General features: G+C 36.1%; 1 protein-coding gene across 5 annotated transcripts in view; it reads right to left on the bottom strand.

The window, feature by feature from the left end:
• Nucleotides 1-25,791, bottom strand: part of GPC5 (glypican 5) — a 1,341,373-nt gene that overhangs the window by 994,604 nt on the left and 320,978 nt on the right. For all 5 annotated transcript variants that reach the window (XR_003133900.3, XM_025441003.3, XM_025441004.3 and 2 more), the window contains exon 5: nt 16,700-16,825. Coding sequence is in view for 4 of the 5 variants with exons in the window: in XM_025441003.3 (XP_025296788.3) it covers nt 16,700-16,825 (126 nt within the window). In the remaining variant the exon portion in view is untranslated. The remainder of the gene's footprint in view (nt 1-16,699; nt 16,826-25,791) is intronic.

The following is a 25,791-nucleotide window of genomic DNA, read 5'->3' as shown; positions in this document are numbered from 1 at the left end:
CATCCAAAATACATACACTAAAAATTATATATATTCAACCTTGTCTAGAGATGATCTGTTTCATTCCTAACATTTCTTTTAAATTAAATAATGCTATCATTAATAACTCATGAGTTTTCCTTCCAGATTTTTTTCTGGATATATTATACTAGGAACAAGTATGATTGGTATCAACCTTATATTTATTTGCAGTTACTCAGCAGTCTATTATGGTCAGTATTTAGATATCCCAAAGTACTCATTACTATGCAAAACTCTATATATTGTATTTTGTATATTTGCATGAAAGAGCAGTGATTTTCAAAAGCCTGACCTCCAGAGCACTGCTACAGATCCAAATAAGGCTTAAATAATTAATTTCCATCGGTAATACTAAATATCTAAGAAGAATTTGATCAATGCTTTTCTTCCAGAATATGCAATACTTAAAATTCTGGCTGTGTAAAGGCTTCAGCCATTTGATATGCAAAATTCATTATGTAGAAGGTGCTCTGTATATCAAAATGGAATACTATCAGATACCAAGTCTGCTCTAAAATCTTTATCCAAACAAGAATCACATTATTTCTACAATAAGGTTTATCACATTATGAAATCTAAACTTCCTTAGGAGGGAAATGGGTTCTTTCCTATTTTAAAAGTCTAAAATCATAGAAAAAAATGAATATTATTAAAAGAAATTGTGATACCACACTTGATTGGTCAGCAGAATCATCTGGAGAGCTCAGATTCCTAGGCCCCACACCAGGTGTCTGATTCTAAAAGTCTGGAGTGGGGGCCTAAAAATTGGGAGAACTAAATGCACTAAGTATTTATATATACACACACACACACACACACACACACACACACACAACATATGTTTGTCCATCGTTTCCTCTAGGGAGTGTCACATTGCATTTGTTTTTAACTATATTTTCCCACATCTTCTTCCAGGTGAAATCTTTACATAATGTAATTAATATGTCTCTTAAATAAACATCTTTCTTCCTTACTGGAGTTAGCTGACATGAAGAACAAACAAACCTTTCTTCTTGAGCAATTAATTGATGAATTTAAAAAAAAAAAAACTTTTTTGGGGGGGAAGTAAAGCACTTAGATAAAATAATAAGGCAAGCCAATATATAAATTTCAGAAAATAAAAGAAAATGTATAATTAATTATGTACCAGTATAAAGAAACTTAGATAAACTTTATAATTCTATCCAATTGCCAAATATCTTCCCATGCCTTTTCAATATCTGGGAGTAACTTAATTTTTTATCATACTACTCACATGCTCCCTCTGCATAAATTTCCAGTATGAATATTATGCTACATCTCTCTTCCATTTTACTTTAAAATATAATAAACCATCTACGTGATAAATTTATTCATTCTGGTATGATACTGCAGGAACTGTAATAAAATCACTAAAGAGGCAATCTAACTAACAATCACCAAGTTCTCTCCTTATCTCTATCCAATCTATCTTACTCCAGTGGGGCTGCTTAACAGAAACAGTATTGACTGGGGGAGCTTATAGATAACACACATTTATTTCTCACAGTTCTGTTGGCTGGGAAATTCTAGATCAAGGACACTGCCAGCATATGCAGTGTCTGCGGAGAGGTTGAGTCCTGGTCATCTTTTCGCTGTGTCCTCACATGGGGGAAGGCGTTAGGGATCTATTTGGGTCTCTGGTCAAAGCTAATCCCATTCTTGAAGGAAGAGTCTCATGACCTCCCAAAAGCCCTACCTCCTGATATCATCTCACTAGAGGTTAGGTTTCAACATATAACTTTGGAGAGAACACATTCAGTCCAAAGCACATCTCCTTATCTGAGGTGTGAGAGGTGAGAACCGGGTTGGGTTTGAGATCCCAAATTGACTGGGATCTCCCAGTTAGTGGGTATCTCCCCAGTTAGTGGGGAGAGGCAGTTTTGAGGCAGTGCTAGTCTGTCCCCAACATCTTTTAATCTCCAAACCACTGGTTTGGCCTTCAGGGCAAAAGGTACTATTTTCTTCGTGTTTCATGCAATGGTTTCTCAAATAATTCTAAACCTTAACATTGAAAATTATTTAGGAAATTTTTATTTGCTTTTATTTTATTGGCCAATTTACTTTCATTTGATCCATAGGCTTTTCAAGATATTGTTCTTAAGTAATATATCTTTCTGTATTTCAGAAAGGCAGATAATTTTCTTTTAATGTTTTACATGGATAATTTTACTTTTATTTTTTTAGAATAGAACTGAAAGCACATGGTAAGTAAATTATAAAACACATGGAAATATAAGCAATCATTTATTTCTTCCTATAAATATACTCCAGCCCACTTCTTCTCTAGCTATTTCCATATCACTACTTGAATGTACCTCTTTCTTTTTAAAAATCTATGTTATATTCTGTTTTTGAATATACCATAGCCATTAATTATTTCTCTATTAACAGGTATTTTTGTCATCCATACCTTATGCTACCATAAACTATGCAATGCTCTTTTGTTCACATATATGAGTAAACCAGAGGATAAATTCTAAATGTTAAAAAATTGATTCAAAGGTCATATGCAGGGATCCCTGGATGGCGCAGCGGTTTGGCGCCTGCCTTTGGCCCAGGGCGCGATCCTGAAGACCCGGGATTGAATCCCACATCAGGCCTCCCAGTGCATGGAGCCTGCTTCTCCCTCTGCCTATGTCTCTGCCTCTCTCTCTCTATGACTATCATAAATAAATAAAAAATTAAAAAAAACCAAAAAAACAAAGGTCATATGCATTTGAAATATTGACAGATTTTGTCCAATTGCCCTTCAAAGATGTAGGAATGATTGCCCCTCCTATTTAGGATTGAAATACCTTTTTCTCCACACCTTGGTCATTACTGTGAATGATCAAATCTAATTATCTTTTTAACATAAGTGAAAACAACAAATTTTAAAATTTAATTTGCTTTTATTTGATTTGTGTTAGAAATTCTTTAATTTGTACAGCTGAGCGCATTTGTTCATATGTTTAAGAGCCCCTGATAAGTTTCTATGATCTGTCTATTCATGTATTTTGTCTACTCTTCTATTAGATTTTTAGTGTTTTTCTAATTCATTTGAGGAACACTTCAATGGGGAGGGAAGGGGAGTCTCTCTGTGATATATGTTGTGCATGTTTTATCCTCAGTGTAGTTATATGCTTGTAGTTTCCTTGTGGTATGCATTGCTCTGCAATAAGACTGACATTTCCTAGATAACACAAATATGAAAGGTTTTCATTCACTATGGATAACTTTTTATTCTTTAGAGGTACATGTGCCATTTCTTTCTCTTTATCATTTTTCTTCTCTCACACCACGCACAGATTAGCCAATATGAACCATTATGATTGTATTGTTTTTCTCTCAACTGTATATTCAAAATTACTCTCCATGAAGCATCCAGATGATATGAGTCTTGGCTTGATACCTGCAATTACTTCTCAAAGTACCTAGAATAAGATCCAAACTTCTCCCCTGACCTCTGTGAGCAGTCACTTGCCCCATCAACAGTCTCTTTACAGACAATTCTTCCACATCCTTCATATCTCTCTGTTGTGCATGCTGGTTCTTCTTCTGTTCCTCAGACACATGAGATATGATATTATCTCTACTTGGAAAAACAAGATCTTCCCACATTTTTCAGCTTAAATATGATTCTTCCAGAGTTTTCCCTGAAGATTTACTAGAACACAGCCTCCTCCACATCCATCTCTAGAACAGCAGCTCCAAAACAGCATTAACTTGCCCTCTCATTCATCACCTAGAATATTACTTGTGATGGTTAATTTTGTGTGTCAACTTGGATATATTTATGGTACCCAATAGTTTCATCAAACACTAGTTTACAGGTTGCTGTGAAGGTATTTTTTAGATGTGATTAACATTTATTTTAATTAATTAATTAATTTTGAGAGAGAAACAGAGAGAGAGTGATCTGAGGGAGGAAGAGAGGGAGAGAGAGAATTCAAAGCAGGCTCTATGCCCAGCACAGAGCTGCACGCCGGGCTCGGTCTTACAACCCTGAGATCATGACCTGAGATGAAATCAAGAGTTGGAAGCTTAACCAACTGAGCCACTCAAATTTCCCCAAGTGTGAATAACATTTAAAACAGACTTTAAGTAAAGCAAATTACCTCCACGATGTGGGTGGGGCCTGCCCAATCATTTGAAGATCTTGAGAGGAAAACTGAGGTCTCCAGAAGAGGAAGGAATTCTACTTCCAGATGGCTTTTGGACTCAAGACTAAGATATCAGCTTCTATCAGAATCTCCAGCCAGTCAGCCTGCCCTAAAGACCTAAGACTTGCCAGCCTCCATGACTACATAAGCTAATTCCTTAAAATTTCTCTATATAGATGATAGATAGATAGATAGATGATAGATAGATAGATAGATAGATAGATAGATAGATAGATAGATAGATGATAGATAGATAGATGATAGATACTACTGATACCATTAGTTCTATTTCTTGGGATAACCCTAACTAATATACCTAATACGTTACTCTATGCCCATTTTTTTTTTCTTCCAATAACCACAAGGGCCACTGGGTGCCATGGTTTTACATAAGGAATCCCACGCCTCATGTTAGAGGCTGGCCCCAGGAGGACTGTTTTTCTGCCTCCAAAGTCCCAACAGCCACGTCTGTATGAGTGCTCAGGGCTGTAGGCATGGTCTCCTAGCAGCCCCACTTCTGGACATGCAGGGCAGGATGGCATGCTTCTGGGGAGCGAGTGGCATGCTGGACGAGAGTCCAGCGTAGACCCCGCGCACTGATGAACATGAGCCCCCAGCTCAAAGACCACACACAGAGAAAGGAGCCAAGCAGCACTGACTGATGTGGTCAGGGTTAGTGCTGACCAGTAATTTGTCCCTGGACTTCCCCTCCACACTGCTCCATGCTCACCTTCCTCTTCTCGGGGGTTTCTACCAGCTGCCAGCCCTCAATGGACAGCTGTAGCAGGTCCCAGAACCCTGCCAGGTCCTGGGCTGTCGGACGTGGGTTGGCTTCAGGGTTCAGGTTTTGCTCACAGAGGCCCTGGAACTGCTGGAACTTCTGGGATATGAGTAGCTTGGCACTGCCCACAGCACTGAGGACTTTTCCTAAGACTTCTTCAGAGAGGTTGTTCTCTTTGGTCTCCTTGTCCATCTGGCAGCACCAGCCCTCCAGCCACTCTGTTTCTGCCTGAAGGAGCTTTAAGAACCAATAGCCATCCGGGCAGCAGGCCCCTGGCTGCGCTGGCTCTGCTGGGGAGCTGGAGGAGGTCCAATCACTGCCGGTTCCATTGATGCTGTGGCTCCTGCCCTGCCATGCGTCGCTTCTTACCTCTGAAGAACCATGTGTCCCAATTGAGAAATGTGACTTCAAATTAGATGTCAGTGACTCACTAATAAACCAATAGCACCAAACATATTTTACTATTTTGCAGTACTCTTTATATTTAAATATGCCATGCTAACTAAAAGAAGATATTAGTTTTGTTTGATGCAAAATAACTTAAATATATTATCCAAAATGCTGTTGATTTAATGATCCAGTATACCTAAAAATGCCTAGATTTTGTCCAGAGTAATGCGAAATAGGACCAATGTTTCATCCAATACATAACTGTCATTTCATATTTAATTTGTATGAAATTTAGAGGAGTATGCTTACGTCACACATCATGTATTAATACATTACCAACAGCAATGAGTCTTCAATTTATAGGAAAGGAAGGCTTTCTTGCTGTCAGACAGTATAGAATGGGGGAAAGAAGTGTATAGCAATTTACCAGTTCAGGTTAAAAATTGGCTGATATGATAGAGGAAACCCGAAAATTGTATTGTATCTCTTAAGATGAAAGCACCATTTTTCTGATTATAATAATGTGGTCATGTTATAAAAAATGCAAGCATTACCTCAAAGTGTATAGAGCACAAAATTTTCTTATTACATTTTCCCTTCTCCCAACCATTCTTTAGAGTTTTGTACTGTATAGAATGGACTAACTTTTAAGCTACTTTCCAAACTTGAGATTCATTTCCTCCATGATTGTAAGACTCTTATATTTTTTATTCAATGCCTGAAAGATTTATATCTGGAACTCATTATGGCTGCCATTACATATACAGCTGATTAAAGACAGAACTTTGTTAGTAGGTTATACAAACAAATACTCAAAGGAATTTGCATTCATCTATTTCCCCAGGAAAAGAAAACAACAACAAAAATCTTGAAACATTTCCTCATTTCAGTATAGTTATGAGAAAATGAAATCTTCAGAACAATGAAATAATTAATTATATTAATTAGATACGTCAAAACATAAAGGTCAATATTCTTCGTATGTGACGTTCATTAACATGCACGTAAGTTCAAATCAGATTTTGGAAACCCATTTCAACAATATCTAACAAAGCTTATATAATTTGCCTGGAAAAATGCATCAGAAAATAAGGATTTTGTTGGTCGGGCAATAAAATGTGCTGATAACTGATGAGATGTTCTAATAAAATTTATGAGACTCTACAGGAGTCTATTTGAAGAGGAAAGTATATGAATAAATGACTGTTCTCTCTCATCTCTCTTCTGGCATTTTAAAATATAATCATTCGTTGATGAATTTATATGCTATGTTGTGGAAATACAGGACTAGACTAAGAAAAACTATGTGTCCTCTTTATAGTTTAACAAACTTACACCTATTTCACTGAATAGGGAACAGTTTCTCACATGTAAGCTCAATATGAAAATGAAGGATAAATAAGGAACTGATCCGGCTAAAATAGGTATAGGCATCCTGGAGGCCTTTTAGACGGCTGCTGTTTTGCAATAACACAATCTGGAAGTCACACGTCTACGGAACTGAGATGAAATCCATAACCCCAAAGAGATAACAACTTCTGTGCCAAACAGATGGGTAAAGGTCCTTTAGGTTTCCACTTTAGTAAACTTTTATCTTGCTATCTTTTTTTTAAATCTTCCTCTATACACAATCCCTGATGGAAACAAATGAACAGGTTAAAAATATGTGTACTATTGTAGGTCTGGCTAGAAACTGAGTAGAGACACAGGGATGGCTGATGTTCAATCTCATTTTGTTCTAGGGATTCTGTTCACAATATGTGTTTCCTCTGGGAATTCAATGGATGGAAAGAAATAGCTAAAAGTGTAGCAGCCTTAAAACTGTCATGTCACCAAAACAATCTGGTGGGTGACATACTGAAATTTAGTATGGCTTCGGAGATTTATTTCCAGTCAACTGAAAGTTCATTAATGATCAACCTTAAGACGCTCAGTGAGTGACTGAATATTCCCAAACTACTGCTTAGGAGTAAAATGTTTTTATTTTATAATGCGTTTTCTTTGTATCTTAACTTTTAGTGATCCCTTATGAAAACTGATATGTTGAGTGGGTACAAGTCAGACAATAACTCTCTACAGTTACAGTGTTTGACAAACTGCCTATTAAGATGTATATTTTTTACTTACAACCTCAATGAAATTGTCATTTAAGATATTAAATAATATCATTAAAATATTAATAAGGGACTATCTCCAAATCCCAAACCAAGACCCCTAATATTATTTTTTACTGACTCACAAACTAGCCTCCATACATATCTTCATTTTCCAAGTTCAAGTCTTCTGATCCATGTTAGAATTTATCCAATGAAGAGAGAAGTTGAATCCTATAGAGTTTCATTCCTACTGAATTACATGAGTATATAGTGCCTAATAATATGAAGATTTAACAGTTGTTGAATATTTCCTATGTGATAGCTAGTACTCTAAATTGTTTCTGTAATTAAAATTTAATTCTCAAATATGAGATAGGTATTAATGTCAGCCACATTTTTAAAATAGCATAACTGATACAATTAGTGGTTAACGAATTTGCCTGAATTCACTTTACTAGTAAGTGGCTAATTTTTACGAAAAACCTTAGTAGCCTGGCTCCTGAGCCTAACATTCGTAATATCTGGGCTTTAAGAGCTTTCTGAATGAATGGCCGGTATAATGGACAAAGGAAGGCTTAATAATAAATAGGACATGCCATGAAGCTCAAATGAGACAGTTGAGAAGAAGAAAAAATAATCGAAAAAGGTTATCCACAAATAGGAATAGTGCAATTAATATGCCACCAAAGTTGAAGTATTTCTTTCGAGACTGCATTTGTTCCTACTCTTCCTTCTTCCAGGTCTGCTGATTAAAATTCCATCCAACCTTAAAGATTCTGCAAACTATTCACACTTGTAATTATTTGTTCTGTGTCTCCTCTATATCCTAATCTAATGAGAGACAGCTCATGTGTCTCTGAGAACAATGTGACAGAGTAGCTACTTGACAATGTAATTTCTTTATGTCTTAATCATTTTTGTACTTTTGTTTTATTATAGAATTTTCAAACATATACAAATACAGAGAATAAGTGGCCTTGTACCCATAATATGGCTCCCATGATTATCCTCACACAGAAAACCGTTTTATATATTGCATGACCCTCTTCTCCCCATTCACTGAATTATTTTAAAAGCAACTCCCAGACAACATCTAATCTCATCCATAAATATTTTAGAGAAGTTATTTTAAATGAATGAATGGGAAAAAATGAATGAATGGAGACTCATATCATATATTGTCTCTTCTATTAAATACTTTTTGAATGCCCTCAATCAAATGAGATTTCCATTATTTATCTGAAAGCTTGTGAGATTTTTTTGGTCTCCCTTACTTCACAGCATCTGTTCTGTGTACATATTGTGAACATGTTCTCTACTTGTTTTTAGATTCTAAGCCCCTCAGAGGTGGGGACAATGTCTTACCTTTGCATATCATTCAAGGTCTACTGCAGTATCTTGAACATGGAATCTAGTTTTCTGTCTTCTACACACCAGTTCCAACTGCATGCAAAAGGATGCTAAAATGGCCTTCTTTAAAATAGCCAAGAATAAGACAATAGATGGGATTCCAAACTCAGGTGCTAGATACAAAAACTAGATGACTAAAAACTGTTTGCAGTTCATCATCTTCAAATCCACCTTAATTGTATAAAAGGATTGAGGTTGAAGAGGCTGAGGGAGAGAATTTCTTAGAAGAAACGTGTTGGACAGTTGTGGCATTCTCACATTCATTCATCCTAACTGAGAGAGGCTTTAGGGATCCTTTGCATTTGAAAGATTAAAAGGACTAGCTGGGGTGCCTGAGTGGCTCAGTCCATTAAGTGTCTGCCTTTAGCTCTGGTCATGGTCATGGGGTCTTGGGATCGAGTCCCATGTCAGGCTCCCTGCTCAGTGGGGGCTTTGCCTCTCCCTCCCCCTATTCCTGCTTTCTCTCTCTCAAATAAATAAATAAAATCTTTAAAAAAAAGAAATAAAAGGAACTGGTAGATCTATGCCTAAGAATGGTACCCCATGCTTGTAGAGGAAGTTCCTTGCCTAGCAGCAGAGTAAAGAGAGGCAGCTACACTAGGTATAGGCTGTACTTCCTCCACCAAAAGCTAGAGAGAGAAGCAACATTTCTTTCTTTCTTCTTTCTTTCTTTCTTTCTTTCTTTCTTTCTTTCTTTCTTTCTTTCTTTCTCTCTCTCTCTCTCTCTCTCTTTTTTTTTTAGAAGCAACATTTCTATGGTCTAGAGAAGACCATGTTGGAGAAAAGACCCCACCAGAAGATCTCAGCAGAAAGGAGCCAGAGGTTTACTGTGAGAGGAAGAAAAATGGAGAGGAAGCATTGTCTTGAGAACACAAACTCTTACACTATGGGTTCTTAATACCTGCCAAGCTAGAACTCAGTAATGAGAAATACAAAATTATCAGTCAAAAAGAGCATTCCTTTCTCTTACCTCTTCTCTCTCACTTCTTTCCCAAACTCCAAGCAAAGGAGAGTCTGAAACATTGCCTGGAGGTCAAGGAGAACATAAGGCTGGCAAATAGATGAGGAAAACATGAGGTGGTTCACTCCTCACTATAGGCACCTCCTAGAGTGACTTAGTACCCAACTGAGGAAGGGGGAGAAATGACCACTTTGAGTTTTGATTATTACGTTGGACTAGATTTTTTTTGTTACATAATTTAGACTTTTTGTGGGAATTTATGCTGGTTATGGGACTGATGACAAAAAAAAATGTCCTTTAGACACTATCAGTGACCAAAGGGTTTTGAGAATTGGCCATGATTTCATTCTAAGTGATAAGATAGAGAGGAGCCTTCTGAGTGGGTTTTAATGAATCAGCTCCCGTTCTCACCCTTCTGAGTCCAGTTCCCTGAATGTAATGATCACACACTTAACAGGAGACAGGAGGCTGCTAAACCAGTCAGCCAGTGAAGAGGGATTCAGAAGTAACACATCAGTTCAGAAGATGGGATAACATTCAGTGACCAAATTAATAGAGCATTTTTAGAAAAGGCCAAAATATGTATACTGACCTGAGAAAAAATGGGCATTTTCCTAGGTTTTCTTTTCTTTTTTTTTTTTTTCTTTTTTTTTTTCTTTTTTTTTTTTTTTTTTTTTTCCTAGGTTTTCTAACGCTAGTTAGGAATGTCAGAACTTGGAGCAAAGTGGATAAAAAGTGCATCCCCTTGCTACCATTTATGTCATTTTCTATAGTATCAAACTACTTTGAGCACCATTTAAAGAAAAATTATTTGCCAAGCAAGTGAGCTAGAGTAAGGCAGAGTGAGATTGTACAACCAAGACATCTGCAAGGCTGACACATCAGCCACATCTGCATTTGTCCTGTGGGACCAAAAATGTGTATTCTACAATAGGATGAATTGGACGGATTGGACAGTTCCTCTTAATATATCTAAAACCATAATTTTTTATTTGTCTTACAAAAGAACAGAAGTATTTCAGGTCATCTGTTACTGAGGATTATAAACTCAGGCTTTTGACCTTAGGCAGACTTTGGCTCTTTTATCCACCCCAACCTAGATGCCTTCTCTGTCTGTGATAAAGACCATCACACCTAATATGTCTCTAACCCAGAACACATAGGCTTCTTAGAGTTCTTTAGACTCTGGTTTCCCAAAAATGTCTGTGGAAGTTCACATAATGAGACATGCATGATTTTAAGATTAAATTAGAAAATCAACTAACCAACATCTTGAGTCAGCCATAGGCAGAAACTCTTATCACTCATCCTTTTTCTTCTCATCTTTCAGCACTCAGTTTTGAACGCACACCAAAGTATTCCCCACCAAAGTATTAACACCAAGTCACCTTTCCGATTCCCAAATCTCTTAGTTTTCAATAACCTGTATAAAAATTCCTGTTCTTCAGAGTCCTCTTCTCTTTAAAAATTACTGATAGGTGTTCAGTGATACTAATCATTCTTAACCTGTCAGGTAATACAAGAGTTCTGTTATAAAAGAAATTGCAGTAGATAAGAAGAGAGAAGATATATGGCATACAAATGCAAAAAATATTATAGGTGTCATGGTGGAGTTAGAGGTTACGACCAAACGCAAATGAGTCTCATTCCATGATGACTCAAGATGAAAGTGGGAGTTTGGCAAAGCTGCATGTACAGTTGCCTGGAGAAAATGATGTAGTTGAAAATCACTCCATTAAATAGTGGGAAATTCAGGGCCCAAGGTAGAATTCTGTGATGAAGAAGCGTTGGGGGCATCCCCTAACCACATCTCCTAAGCCGCTTTGAATTCTGAACCAAATCAGATGGGCCATAGGTATGATGATTATTATGAAGGTATATTTCAGCAATATTAGAAACCCGATTGAATAGACAGAAATTGCAATGGAAAAAAAAGAAATATAAAACGGACTGTTGTTTAATTCACGAAGAACATACTGCCTTTGCAATGCAGGAAAAGCAACTAGTTGTTGCATTAATGAAAATCAGAACAATCCTGAGATCTGACTGCTTTGTAGTCCCTAACATTTGCAAACCAGGCCAGGTGTTTAAAAAAATAAATAAAATATAGTTGAAAGCAGCAAGGTCAGGAAGAAGAAGAGAGACTGAAGATGAAGTAGCATTTCAGATAGATAATGTAAAGGAAAAAAAAAAACTGAAGTTACAAAATACTATATTGACACTTCAATGAAAATTTTTTTAAAAAATGTAAGGTTTTTAAAGAGAGGTATGAACCAAGGAGGAGCATACAGGGATCAGCTTGTAGCTTTGTAGCTTTGTATCACAAAATAAATTGACAGATACATTCAGCTATCTATCTATCTATCTATCTATCTATCTATCTATCTATCTATCATCTATCTATAATTTCCAGGAAAACTATCATTGTCTGGAAATCTGATAATAGATAAGCATGAAGTTTCAGAGTCCTCTAAAGTCTTATATTTTTATCTGATTTTTTAAAAGTCAATTATATTATGTTGAGAAGGGGCACCTTATCATAAGAGTTTGAAAGGAAAACACTGAATTATGAAAGCAGCATTAAGGAACAATAACTAACTCAAGATGAAGTAGAAATCATGTGGATTATTAATTATACTAGTATATCTCACGGCTACTAGCTAGTTTGAGAGTTGTTGTGCAGGTCATAAATTCCTGGAGACTGGGGGAGAGTAATTGAATTATCTGTCTATTAGTCAGAAGGGAAAAGGAAGCTCTGGTAATTAAGGAGCTGTCACCTGCACTTCAATACTCAGAAAGCCCAGCACAAATCATCAAATAATCAATTTGTAATCACAGAGAACTGAGAACAGAGCTCTGAGAACAGAAAGACTGACATGCCTTTCAGAGAACAATTTTGTTTCATGATGAAGAGACAGGAGGGGTAGGTAAGAGGGACTTCAAGAGATAGAGGCTGCATGGAATTCAGTCATACATTTTCATCTTGAACCAGAAATTCTTTGAACTGCTGAACTCAACATAGCAGTAGAGTATATGACAGGCATGCAGTCTTTAAAATCACTTGAATTAAAATAGATTTTTGTTTCACAAATTAAATACTCCTTACGTACCACAGATATATGAGATTTTTTTTTTATCTACAATCACAAAAGAATTCCACCTCTTTGGATGAGCACAAAGGTGATTTCACCCAATTTTATAGGACTGTCATAATATTGAAACAATCAGTATGGCTCTCCTATTCTTCCAGACAGCATGTCTGTGCACATAAATAATCTTATCAATCATCTCCTAAAAAATGCCTTCAGGAGAAGAAGTCTTGCCAAAATAATCACTTTGCTCTTATAATGAATGATAGACTTAGTCTCAGCTACCAATTTATCCTATTGATATGTTTGGCATAATTTCTCTAGAATGAATCCAATGAGTATTATAACCTATCGTAAGAAAGGGGAAAAACACTATTATCCCCAAATGTGGCATACACTCACTTGATATTCATTTCTTCAAAATTCAAGGGCATTATTTATCTCAAATAATGTGCAGGTCTCTGAAATGAGTATTTTATTTGAGGATTTTAGTGCTTTCACATAGTGATCATTGCTATACTTCCTATTTTCTTAAGGAGAGAGTAGCTAATAATTCAACATTGCAGCATTTATTGGGACTTGCCTTAATATTGAAGTCTTCTTAGATAAATTCACTAGTTCCGTATTTAACCATATCCATTAATGCTTTGACAAAACTATACCTAGTAGAATTACTACAGAAATCCAAATTAGTTAGAAATTGAATATAAAAATAGGGCTTTCACTTAAAAAAAAGAATTATAAAAAGAAGAATAACAGCCTGTAATTCTAACATCACTGCAACATCTGTTGTCATGAAACATAAATACAATGCAAATTTTTAAAAAGCCCCTCAATACTTAAGTGTAGTAGTACTTTTCATATAACTATTCAAAAATATTCTATGCAGAACCAATATTGCTATTTTTTATTTATTCAGATCTGCTGGTAAAATACGTAATATCCTAGTTTTAACTATTTTTAATTTAATAATTATTTGAAATTACTCCACAGTAGTAGATAAAAATATGTATTGTTTTTGACTAACACCTAATATTCCATAGTGAAGACACCATAATTAACCAGATATGATGGATATTTAGATTTTAGCACTGACTTTGCATTGAAGGGAAAAAAAAATCCTGCTATATATTTATATCAAGAATTGTCTGAGCCACAAATAAAAATACAATTTAATATATATATTTTTAAAAGCCAAGTATCCATGAGGGTTTTCTCAAGGTCAAATAGAAAAGAGATACCAACCAATCAGCTTGTTTTGGAGCAATTAGGGAGTCATGTTTTGGAAGAATTAAATGAGATAATGCTTATAAAACCTTGGCTGAAGGAGAAAATAATCAGGGCTGAAATGTTCATACTAGAAGTAGCCTGGAGATGGTGCTAGAGAGCCAGCGGTGAGGTTGTCTGCTACTAGGGGAGCCAAGAGAAGGGCAAGTGGGTTGTGAACCCATGAAATTGGGATGGACCAGAAGAAATACTCTCAATGATAGGAAAATGGCAGTTAAGGTGATGAGGTACAAGGGGTGTTTCAGAGAAGACTAAGGCAAAGTGTAAGCTGTTCTCAGGAGAGTGGAGTCAAACAGTGCCCTTGGAAGTGGCTGACAGACAGGAGGGGAGAATACTCTGGAAGCAAATGAGAATAACGAAATTCACTTATTTTCTTTATTAGAACTGCGGATGCTTTGTATATAGAATTCTTGCTAAAGATGAGTTTTTTAAATTCCTAAACCATGAATGAGGTCTTAAGAAATATATGATATAGAAGAAAATATATTCATTGAGTTGAAAATACTATCCCTCTAAAAACTTTTCCCAAATCACTGATTTCCCCAACAGCATTTCGTATTATATAAACTCCAGACCAAACAGTCAAAAGAAGTAGGACAAGTTGACACTAAGGTTCTTGCAGCTCTAGAATGAGATGATATGATACAATGCAATATATTACATGTCCTTATAATATACTAAATATTTCATCAATCACCATGGGATTCTCATTAGCCCTTGTAGAAAAATCATTAATACACAAAAAAGTTCAATTCCAGCTTGAACAAGATGAAAAGAGAAAGCAAAAGCCAAAGTATAATTTAGTTATTAGATCTAAATGGTAGAATTTTTACTGAAATGAAAGCTATAAGACCTCAAAGTTTTAGGCATACTATCAGTGCTCTGAATAAAAGCAAGAAAAATAAATTTAGAAAATACATTCTAACATCCAAAGAACATAGTGAAAAAAGAACACTAGCCATGTCAGCCAAACATTTTATTTAATTATGTTCCTGTCTTTAGTAATTTTTTTCTATAAAATCTAAGAATTTCTATGACATATTCAGATACAAACTACAAGATAACCATTTAATGTATCAGGAATATAAGCTTTAACTATAATAAATACGGTCACACAGAAATATGTAAACAATTTTTATTATTTTAAATGTATTTAATTGGAGTATATGTTATGGTAAGCTTAATTTGCTAATGATTTTTTTTGGTTAATGATATTTTAAATAAATGTATCACTATTGTGATAACTAAACTACCTATCTTCATGCGGAGTAGGCATTTTTGTAAATCAGAAAACTTAACACCCTATCTTTCTTTTTGTAGATTTTTCAAAATAAAATATACTAAAACATTCAAATCCAAATGCAACCCAAGCCTATATTCTATACAATCACCAGCATTGGAAAATCAAAAGACCAATTTCCATCCAGTTATTATTGACCAGTGTTATACATTATGGAGAATTTAGGCCTTTCTCAAGCTCAGGAGATTACTTCAGAGTACAATCAGTTATAGGAAGCAAAGGAAAAGAAAATGTCAAAGAAATTCTAGACAATGAGGAATAAAAGGTAAAAAAATTCACTCCTGAGCTTGAGAACAATTGACAACATAAAAATGGGGCAGCCCCAGTGGCTAAGTGGTTTAATGCCGCCTTCAGCCCAGGGTGTGATTCTGGAGACCCGGGATCGAGTCCCACGTTGGGCTCCCTGCAGGGAGCCTGCTTCTCTCTCTGCCTGTGTCTCTGCCTGCCTCTCTCTCTCTCTCTCTCTCTTATGAATAAATAAATCTTTAAAAAAATGAATAATGCTTCAAACAGACACAAATGGACATACCCCCGCCTTACATAGATACACACACACAAAGAGACACTTGTAGGATGGACATATTAACACCGCTGAGACCCATATTCATCTATCAGTGAATCTTTACACAGGTATTCATATTTCAATGAATTTCTTCACTTTCTAAAACTCATAAAGTTGGGATCCCTGGGTGGCGCAGCGGTTTGGCGCCTGCCTTTGGCCCAGGGTGCGATCCTGGAGACCCGGGATCGAATCCCACGTCGGGCTCCCGGTGCATGGAGCCTGCTTCTCCCTCTGCCTGTGTCTCTGCGCCTCTCTCTCTCTCTCACTATCATAAATAAATAAAAATTAAAAAATAAAATCTTAAAAAAAAATAAATAAAACTCATAAAGTTAAACAAAAAAAATGAGCTACTAGATACAAGATGGATTGAACAGAAGTTAAATAACATTATTGAAAAAGTGGGATTGTTGGTAGGTCTGAGGTAGGTAGAACGGAAGAATGTTCAAATACCACAGAATGCTATCACATTTTTAAAATGTCAAAAAGGATCAAATCTATTTCTAACTAAAGAGACAAAATTGATGTACACTCTAACCTGTGTGGCAAAGTTAAAACTGAAGTGGTTCATTCAAGACCTGGGAAAAGAAAGCAAGGATGAAGGAGCCATTGTATTTTCACATACTACTACACATAAAATACCTTTTTACTATATCTTCCCCATTCCAGCACGGCAGCCCATCAGCAGCGGCTAATTCATTTACACAAAGCTCATCAGCCAGGCCTCCATAGAATGTCCTGTACAGTCGAAGGCTGTTGATAAATTCTCTGAATAAGAAAACAAAGAAAACAATTAAACCCAAAAATCCATAATAAATGCCAATATAAATGGTATAATTTGTTATGTGAAAATTTTAGAATGGAACTTTTTTTTTATTTTCACCGCTTATTTTTTATAGATTTTCAATACTCTTCAAACAATCAAGATAAACACTATAGTTTTTTTTTTTTTTTTTTAAGAATGCTAGTGTTCAAATTTACTCTTTTGAATCCAAGTTTTCGCAGGGTATGAATTTTATATAACTCAAATCCAAGAAGTTGTGATGGGTACACACACACACACACACACACACACACACACACACAAACACACACACTTTTTGTAGTATCCCTAAAAGCCTTTACTAGCTGTGCCATCTAAATCACAGTGATACTAACTACTTACTTTCCTATAAATAAATGCCAGAGGCTTTTAACAAGCTAATCAATTGCTTACTAATTAAAAATTTATTAAATTTGGTTGGTTTTCCTATTTCAGTCTTCTCTTTGGTATATAACAACATAAAATATATGTCTTCACTAACTATGAGAAAACCCAGATATTTAACATATTTTAAAAGCATGAAAATATAAGTTGTTGGAAGGAATAGTATTTAATATATTAACTGTTTTTTTTTCCTTCTCATGCTACATCTCTTTCCCCCATCAATTATGGGAAGGGAAAAGTCAACAAAATGTACTTTGCTTTTTAATTTAAAAAGCCAAAACTTTCAAGTTTTAAAATCAAACCTTTGAGGTCCCAAGAACTGTAGCATTTCAAAGAACTGAGCCCTAAGAATCTATAGTTCTGAACTTTTTTACATAAGCTAATATTTCGGACAATGAAATGAAAAAGCCACTAGCTTAATACAGAGGAGATGTCTTCTGGACTAGAAGACAGGGACAAGAGAAGGAAAGCAGAACAGAAGTCCACAGGTTGAGTAGTTAAAATGCAGCGATTATGAAATTGCATCCTCCACTGATATTTTAAAAATAATTTCTTTAAAAATGAGGTAAAAAATAAAAATAAAAAAATAAAAATGAGGTCAAAGAGGAGGAGCTCTAAATTATAGCTGAAATGACCAATTTTTTAAAAAATTAAGTGATTTTGACAGTACTGATGTTGAACTGTATTAATTTTAAAATTCTCTCTCTTAGTGGTTTTCAAAGAACTATTTGTGGAAATGGTTGGAGTTGTAAGTAACAGACTATAGGAAGGATAAATGTCATTTTCAAATATGTAAAATCTGAAATCATGGATCAGAAGTTCCCACAGCAAGTGTTTGCTGAGGATTTAACCAAATATTTAGCAAAGCTTGATCAGACATGGGATGATAACATGACTGCAGGAAGCAAAAATCAGACTTAACTTCTAACTTATATTCAGTCCCCAAAAAAGTATACTATATTTTCTCACTAGCAGAGTAACCACTCATTTATAATTTTTTTTTTTTTTTTTTTTGAGAAGTGGGAACGGGGAGAGAGAAAAGGAGAGAAAGAATTTTAAGCAGGCTCCACACCAGTTCAGAGCTTGATGCAGGGCTTGATCTCAGGACTCTGAGAGCATGACCTGAGCTGAAATCAAGAGTCACACACTTAACAGACTGAGCCACCCAGGCATCCCTATACTTATTTATACTTTAAGTTGGTTTCCTCTACTAGAAAATAAGTGCCCCCCACCCCATGAGGGCCATATTCCTACTAACTGGAATGCATGAACAAATACCAATTCTCATGTTGCAGCTACTAAACTATAATGGATGAAGCCAACTGATTCTTTCCTAGAGGAGTGGGGTTTAATAAATGGAAAGGTGGGGGATCCCTAGGTGGCTCAGCAGTTTAGCACCTGCCTTCAGCCCACAGCATGATCCTGGAGTCCCAGGATTGAGTCCCACATCAGGCTCCCTGCATGGAGCCTGCTTCTCCCTCTGCCTGTGTCTCTGCCTCTGTCTCTCTCTCTCTCTCTCTGTGTGTCTCTCATGAATAAATAAATAAAATCTTTAAAAAATTTTAAAAAATTAAAAAATAAATAGAAAAGTGTGTGTGTGACTCATCCTGAATTCCGTTCACTATAAATGATCATCTGTTTGGAATCAAAGAGTCTTCTAGAATGAAGAGGCCTGGCACAAATGACTAGAATGTTGAAATCTCCAAATTGATACTATATAACTGAATTGATATTTCTTATGGACCTCAAACCTCCTCCTCCAATCTTGATGAATGGTGTCTTCACAATAAATAGATCATACTGAGAAAGCTTTACATCTTTCCTTCCTAGTCCTCTTTCCCAGTGCTACTCTCATTGCCTTAGTTAAAGCCCTTATCATCTCTCTGGAATGAGTGCACTAGAGTGACATACCTCTCATCCTCCAAGAAATCCACCTCTTAAAATTCAAATCTGATATCCCCTAGACTATGTTACTCACTTGCTTATAGCCATCAATGGCTCTCTAATCTCGACAGCTTCAAAACCAAACTTCTTGGAGAGGCATATAAGGCACACTCTCACCTCCATTTCAGCAGCAACCCAAACCATAGTTTAGGCTTCCACAAGAATGAAAGACTTGCTGTTCCCCAAACACACCTTCCTGCCTTTGCATGAGTTTTCTCAGAAAGAATCGTGTCCTAGAAGATTTCCACTCATTCTATAAGCCAGCAGCTATCAGTTACTTGTCACAAACTACTAAACACTATTGAGTACCAAGCTCTGTGTTGGCACTATAGCTAAACAAGGCAGTCTCTACCTTCTAACAATGCACTTGCTGGTGAAAATCTACAATAATAGCACAGTTTTAATGGAGCCACATTTGAGGACAGAGAAGGAATCAGGAAATATGTACAAACAAGATACTACTTCAGTGTTTCATGCAAAAAAAAAAGGCACAAGCAAAAACAACAACAAAAAACAATAAGCAAATGTAATGAGGAAAGAGAATATTGTGTGTTCATAGTCTCATAAGCAGTTTAGCTAGTGGGGAGTGAGCTTATGGGAATTATAGTTAAAAAATAGAAAGAGGCGGCCAGTTTGTAATCAGCCTTATTGGTCATCTCAGTGCTATTCACCAGGAGAAGAAATAAAGGAAGGGAAATATAATTCTTTCAATGTTCCACACTATACTTAGGATTGCTCTTCCCTTGCTCATATTTTCATCTTTCCATGGTGCATATCACTTTCTATTCTAGCATATCATGTACTTACTTACTATGTTTTATTGTTTCTTATCTGTCTCCCACTCTAGTATAAAAGATTCAGGCAGGCAGGGACTTTCTGGTTACTTTTTTGTTTGTTTTGCTCACTAATACAGATCTTAAAACAGTTGTGAAGGCATATAGAAAGCTAGATAATCAGTAATTAAATTAATGAATGAGTTAAAACTAATTAATATAAAGCCTACTCTCAACATGTTTGGTTTGGGATTTCTTTAGAACATACAGAAAAGAGAAATCAAGTAGAATGTTACTTTCAGACTTACTATGTATAACATCATCTGCGGGTCTTGCAAAATGCAGATTCAATTGGATAGTTCTGGGGTGGAGCCCAAGATTCTACTTTTCAAAGAAGCACTCAGATGATGCTGAAACTACTGGTTCAAGAACCATGAATACCATGGATGTTTGCTGTTGGATATGTAACCTTGGAATTGGGAGACTGGATGTGTAATGTGGGAGTCATTATCTCCAGAGGTGGTGACTGAAGTCATGAAAGTGGATGAAATCTCTCAGGCAAATAATAAGTAGTAAGAGAAAGTCAAAGGAACTCAGAAGTAGATAGAAATGAAGAAAGGAAGAAAATCATCAATGATAAGAGCTGTTAACATTAAAGAATAAGGAAATTTGAACCTAGAGAGGTTACCCAGAGTATAAAATGCCACTATGAGAGGTTACTTAAAATAATGAAAATGTCTTTCATATGTAGTCCCTCAAAAATCTGTGTGTTGAGACAAGGCTTTTAAAAAGTAAACAGGCTCAAATGAGGTCATCTGGATAGATCCTAGTTCAAAAGGACTGGTGTCCTAACAATAAGAAGAGATGGTAGGAGTGCATGCACACAGAGGAGAGGCTATCTGAGGGCACAAGGGGAAGGTGGCCATCTGCAAGCCAAAGAGAGTAACAACCTCAGGAGAAACCAAACCTGCTGACATCTTGATGTTGGATTTCTAGCTTCCAGAACTGTGAGAAAATTGATGTCTTTTGTTTAAGCCATCTGGTCTGTGGTATTTTGTTATGGTGGCCATAGAAAACTAATACAATGACGAAAGCATCTGAAATAGGGTAATGGACTTCAGATTTGCAGTATGATGAGTAGAAAAGCAAGTGAGAAATGAAAAGTAGAGTCCCAAAGATGAACATTAAGGGAGGAGGTGTGTGTGTATGAACATGCAAGAGACTTGAAAATATTTGTGTATGAAAGGGAAGGAGATAACAAGGGTTTATGGTTCAATAGTTTGTCCTTAAATATCCCAATTCTCGGCATTCCAAGCACAAAGCCACTCTGAAGCTAGCTTGAGTATGCGACTTGCTCTGGATTCTAGTAAATGTATGCAGGAGTGATGTATGTTCCCTCCAAGCTTAAGCTTTAAGAACCAGTGTGGTTTGCCAGCTTCTGTTTCCCTCTTCCCTGATGACTGGAAATATGTCACAGGGAGGCAGCTTTGTCACTCTGAGGCTTAAAGCCAGGGTATCTTGAGCAGCGCCCTCTGCTGGTCTACAATGTGAATAGGCTGTGGAGAAAAATGCTTTTTTTATTTTTTTTATTTATTTATTTATTTATTTATTTTTTGTCCTGAACCAATGATAGGTTGGGGTTGTTTGCTACCATATCATAATTTAGTTTTTCTTAATTGATAAAAATATAGAAAAAGAAGATTAAAAAAAGGATAAATCACAAAATCTGAAGAGAGAGTAAGAAGTACTGAAAATAGAGTGATCACCTTTAGTACAAATTCTCTAGGAGTAAAATGACTGAAGAAAGTCTGTGGAAGTTAAGATAAAATATTGGTTTGTGAAGACAAAAACTTGAGGGGAGAGCCTACCTCAGAACTTTATATTCTGTGTTTGGAAGATTTTAGGTCACAGGAATTAAGAGTAATGTTGCAAGAAGTAACTGCATTGGAAGGCCAAGGGATTTACATTGGATACAGAAAAAATTGAGTTGGGAAATGAAGGGGATAAAGCACCAGTAGCTATAATGAGGTAAAAAAGATTTATCTACTGCCACAGAGTGAATTAATGTTGGTCCTATTATAAGAATCCATAGTTCAGTTCCCAGGTCAGTGTTTGGCCTACTACACACCATCATGCCTCTTTTTCAAGTTTTACATGAAATGTCTCAATGAATAAAATATTATATTCTTTGGATGATTCAAAATTTCACTTGCAGAAGGGTGACTATATCCATGCAATTATTTTTCTACAGTTATGAGAGTCTTTCCAGTTAAAACTAGGAACATAATACATGTAGGGAGATGCTGAAAGTTCCAGCTAATTATCCTTGAGGGGCTATGTTACCTAAGTCAGTTGTTCGCCTTAGACTTCAGACATCTTACTTAAAGGTCTTAAGAGTAACAGAAAATATTTTTAAAATATTTAAAGTATTTTTTAAAAAACAGAAAAACATTCTGTGTCGGAATATCTATTCAAAGCTTATATATATGTCAAGGCCATACACAAATTAATAATTTCTCATTTGGGCCTGCAACAGTTTAACAAATGACATCCCAGTCTAGATTTGCCCTCCCATCTTTCTTTCACTGAATGTCCCATGTTATAACAAGAATTGGCTTTTCAGCCCAATACTTCCCCTATTTTCAAACCCTAACAATTCAGGTGGCTAGCGGATCCATTCAATAAAGGCAATAGTCATGTCTTCTTTCTATCCCCAGGGTTTGGATCACAGTTTGGTACCGATAGGCCCTCAAATTCTCACTGAATTGGTCCCAGCTGTGGTCTTAGTTTTTAACAGCTTCCAGAATTAGAAGTTTCTAAAAGAAATGTGTTTTTCAAATGATAACAATAATTGAAAGCCCTTACAGGATACAGTTGACTTGGGAAACTTTTAATTAGAGGACCCTTTCCTAGATTGAGGAGAAATAGCTTCCTGGTGGCTGCACTAGAAAATGAAAAACTCGAAAGAGCAGGACCACAAGCTGTGCCAGACTACACAGGCTCAGTCGGAGTCCATATATACGCACTACTGAAATTAATATGTAGGGACACAATAATATTTAATCACACTGCTCTGCAAGATAGCTATCATAATTAATACCTCACGGATAGACTGTGTAACAAAAACAGAAACAAGACTGAGATCGTCTGCTCCAGTGACTCTCTGTTATAAGCGCATACTGTCATCACCAAGGAAATGTTTAAACATATGTATATTTAGATTTCTCCCTCACTCAGATGTATTGGTCTGGAGTGGGATCTGAGTACTTCTGAAAGCTTTCTATAAGATCCAAATGGGTGGCCAGGGTTGAGGACCTATGAGTTAGTCCAATTCTCTTATTTTGAAACTAAGGAAAAGCAAAAATCAGAGAAGGTAAAAACATGTGAAAAGCAAGGATGTTATTTACTCAGGAATTTATTTGTAGGGCCTTGACATCTTTGTCTCACTAATTAATTAACTAAATAATTAATGAATAAACACGCCATCACTCCACCATGTCAGGCTGATATTGAATATTTGATAAATCAAAGTTGAATGAATCTTTATATAGAAGAATATTTCCATCTGTTTAAAAAATCGTGTTAACAAGAACACGACTGGCAGATTGTTAGACCAGAAAACATGGATATATATCACTTCTTTCTGCCAAAATCTGCACTTAGATGACAATATGTTTAAACAGGATTCATCTGTATATTTCTACAAGTCTGAAAGGTCTGGTGCAGGACACAGGGAACAGGGCAAATTCTGCTCCCTGGCTAATGAGCAGCTTTGTCCACTGTGCTAGCACAGTAAGGAGAAAAAAGCCTGTAGCACAATTGATCATTCATAGCTTGCAGCCTTGTTTGCCCTGAGCATACTAAAGGCAAGGGAGAAACATGGACCAGCATAGTTATTGCTTCATTGCTTCCCATGCCCTTGAGGCCAGCAGCGCCAGAAAGGTCTCCTGATGTATCACGTGATAAAAAAAAAAAAGTATGAAAGGAAAGGCAACTCACCCTGAAGTGTCATTTATAGTTTGGTTGACCTAGGAATGCCTAGTTACTACTATAAAACTGAACAACTCTTCTGATTGGCTGGACCATCATAATTGACTTTAGTCATTTTTAATGATGAAAGTAACGTATCTTTTCATTACTAGTACAATGAATAAAAGGCACATGAAGCACAAGTTAGTATCTGTGCCTCCAGAATGTGTCCATCCCTCCCTCCTGAGGTAACCAATGTTAGCAACCTAGTATGCTTTCTTCCTTTCTCTGTGTGCATTCTAACTTCTAACATGTAACCAAAAACAGATAGACAGGTAGACAGAGATAAAGAGAGACATAGTGACGGTTTGGTTTTATAAAACTGGAACCAAGGGGCACTTGGGTGGCTCAGTGGTTCAGCATCTGCCTTCGGCCCAGGTCATGATCCTGAGGTCCTGGGATCGAGTTCTGCATTGGGCTCCCCACGAGGAGCCTGCTTCTCCCTCTGCCTGTGTCCCTGCCTCTCTCTCTATGTCTTTCATGAATAAATAAACAAAAAAATCTTTAAAACAAAACAAAAATGGAACCCAGCTATACACATGTACACTTAGTTGGCTTTTGCACTTGTCAATAGATCATGAACCCATTCAGATGAATGAATCTTTGTCTTATTTATTTCAATATAGCTATGTTCCATAATCTGAATACAGCAACTCCAAATATTCCACTAACCTAATTACATTTTAATTAATAAGTCTGATAGGTTCCTTATACGTGTGGCTTAAAGAGTGGCAACCACATGTTTCAAACTTTGCTGATCTCCTAGGGAGCTGTTTTTACTTAAGCATATGGATCTGATTTTACATTTGATTTTGCATTTCATTTCATTAAATGTTGCTGAACACAGAGCTATATTCACAAGCGTACCTCCCAATCTCATGTCTTTATCTAGCAGAATTTGTTTCAATTTTAAAACATTTATAAACTGTCACTTCCTCTCCTTGTTTCCCATTGAACACAGTATAAAAGAGACGATTTCTAATTTTGACCAAAACTAATTACCTGGAAAAGTACTGGAGAAGAATCTTATTTTCAAATAAAACTTCTCTGTGGAATGTTTCAGACTACACGTTCCTTTATTTAATGACGTGTATTGATTTTTTTTATCCCTAAAGTCAGTCCACAAATAATATAGAACCTAAATTAAAAGCAGTGCCTCCCATACTGTTTGAAAATATCTGTAGAACAAAGGTCAAATGCGCAGTTTGCTAGTTAATGGCCTGAGGCAAAGTTAAGGTTAATGTGGCACTAATGAGCGGGCTCAAGCCTGTAGAGATGTCTGACCACAGTTGTCAAACAGTAGACATTTAAAATGTCAGTCTCCTGCTCAGCAGAGGAAATATATAATTACACATTTCCAGATAAGAGCTATTTTCTCTTGCATTTCTGAATCTCTATTTAATAAGTTTATTTTATTCTCAACCAAGTCATTCTTTGTGACAAAATATTTTTATAATCTTCAAAACAGAAAAATATTTATATTTCTCTTCTACAGCAATAACAGCTCTTGCTGTAAATGCTTGAAAGTAATTAAATTTATACAGATTGGCTCGAGGGAGAACTGAAATCTAGTTTCCTGGCCCCTTTCCATAGACTTTGCGACACATGGAGAGATGGGTGGAAAGGGTGAATATGACACTGAGAAGCAATGCAATATGTGGCACCATTTATCACAAATGTAAATGTGTTGTAAGCACATTGCATTCTTATTTGCTTAAAAAGAAAAAAAAAACCCTATTTTTCCTAAAAGAGTAACTCAGGGTGTACTCCCTGAACCCCAC

Source organism: Canis lupus, chromosome 22 (assembly GCF_003254725.2).
Source record: "Canis lupus dingo isolate Sandy chromosome 22, ASM325472v2, whole genome shotgun sequence".
Classification (NCBI taxonomy): Eukaryota; Metazoa; Chordata; class Mammalia; order Carnivora; family Canidae; genus Canis; species Canis lupus.
This window is presented reverse-complemented; position numbering and strand designations above follow the sequence as displayed.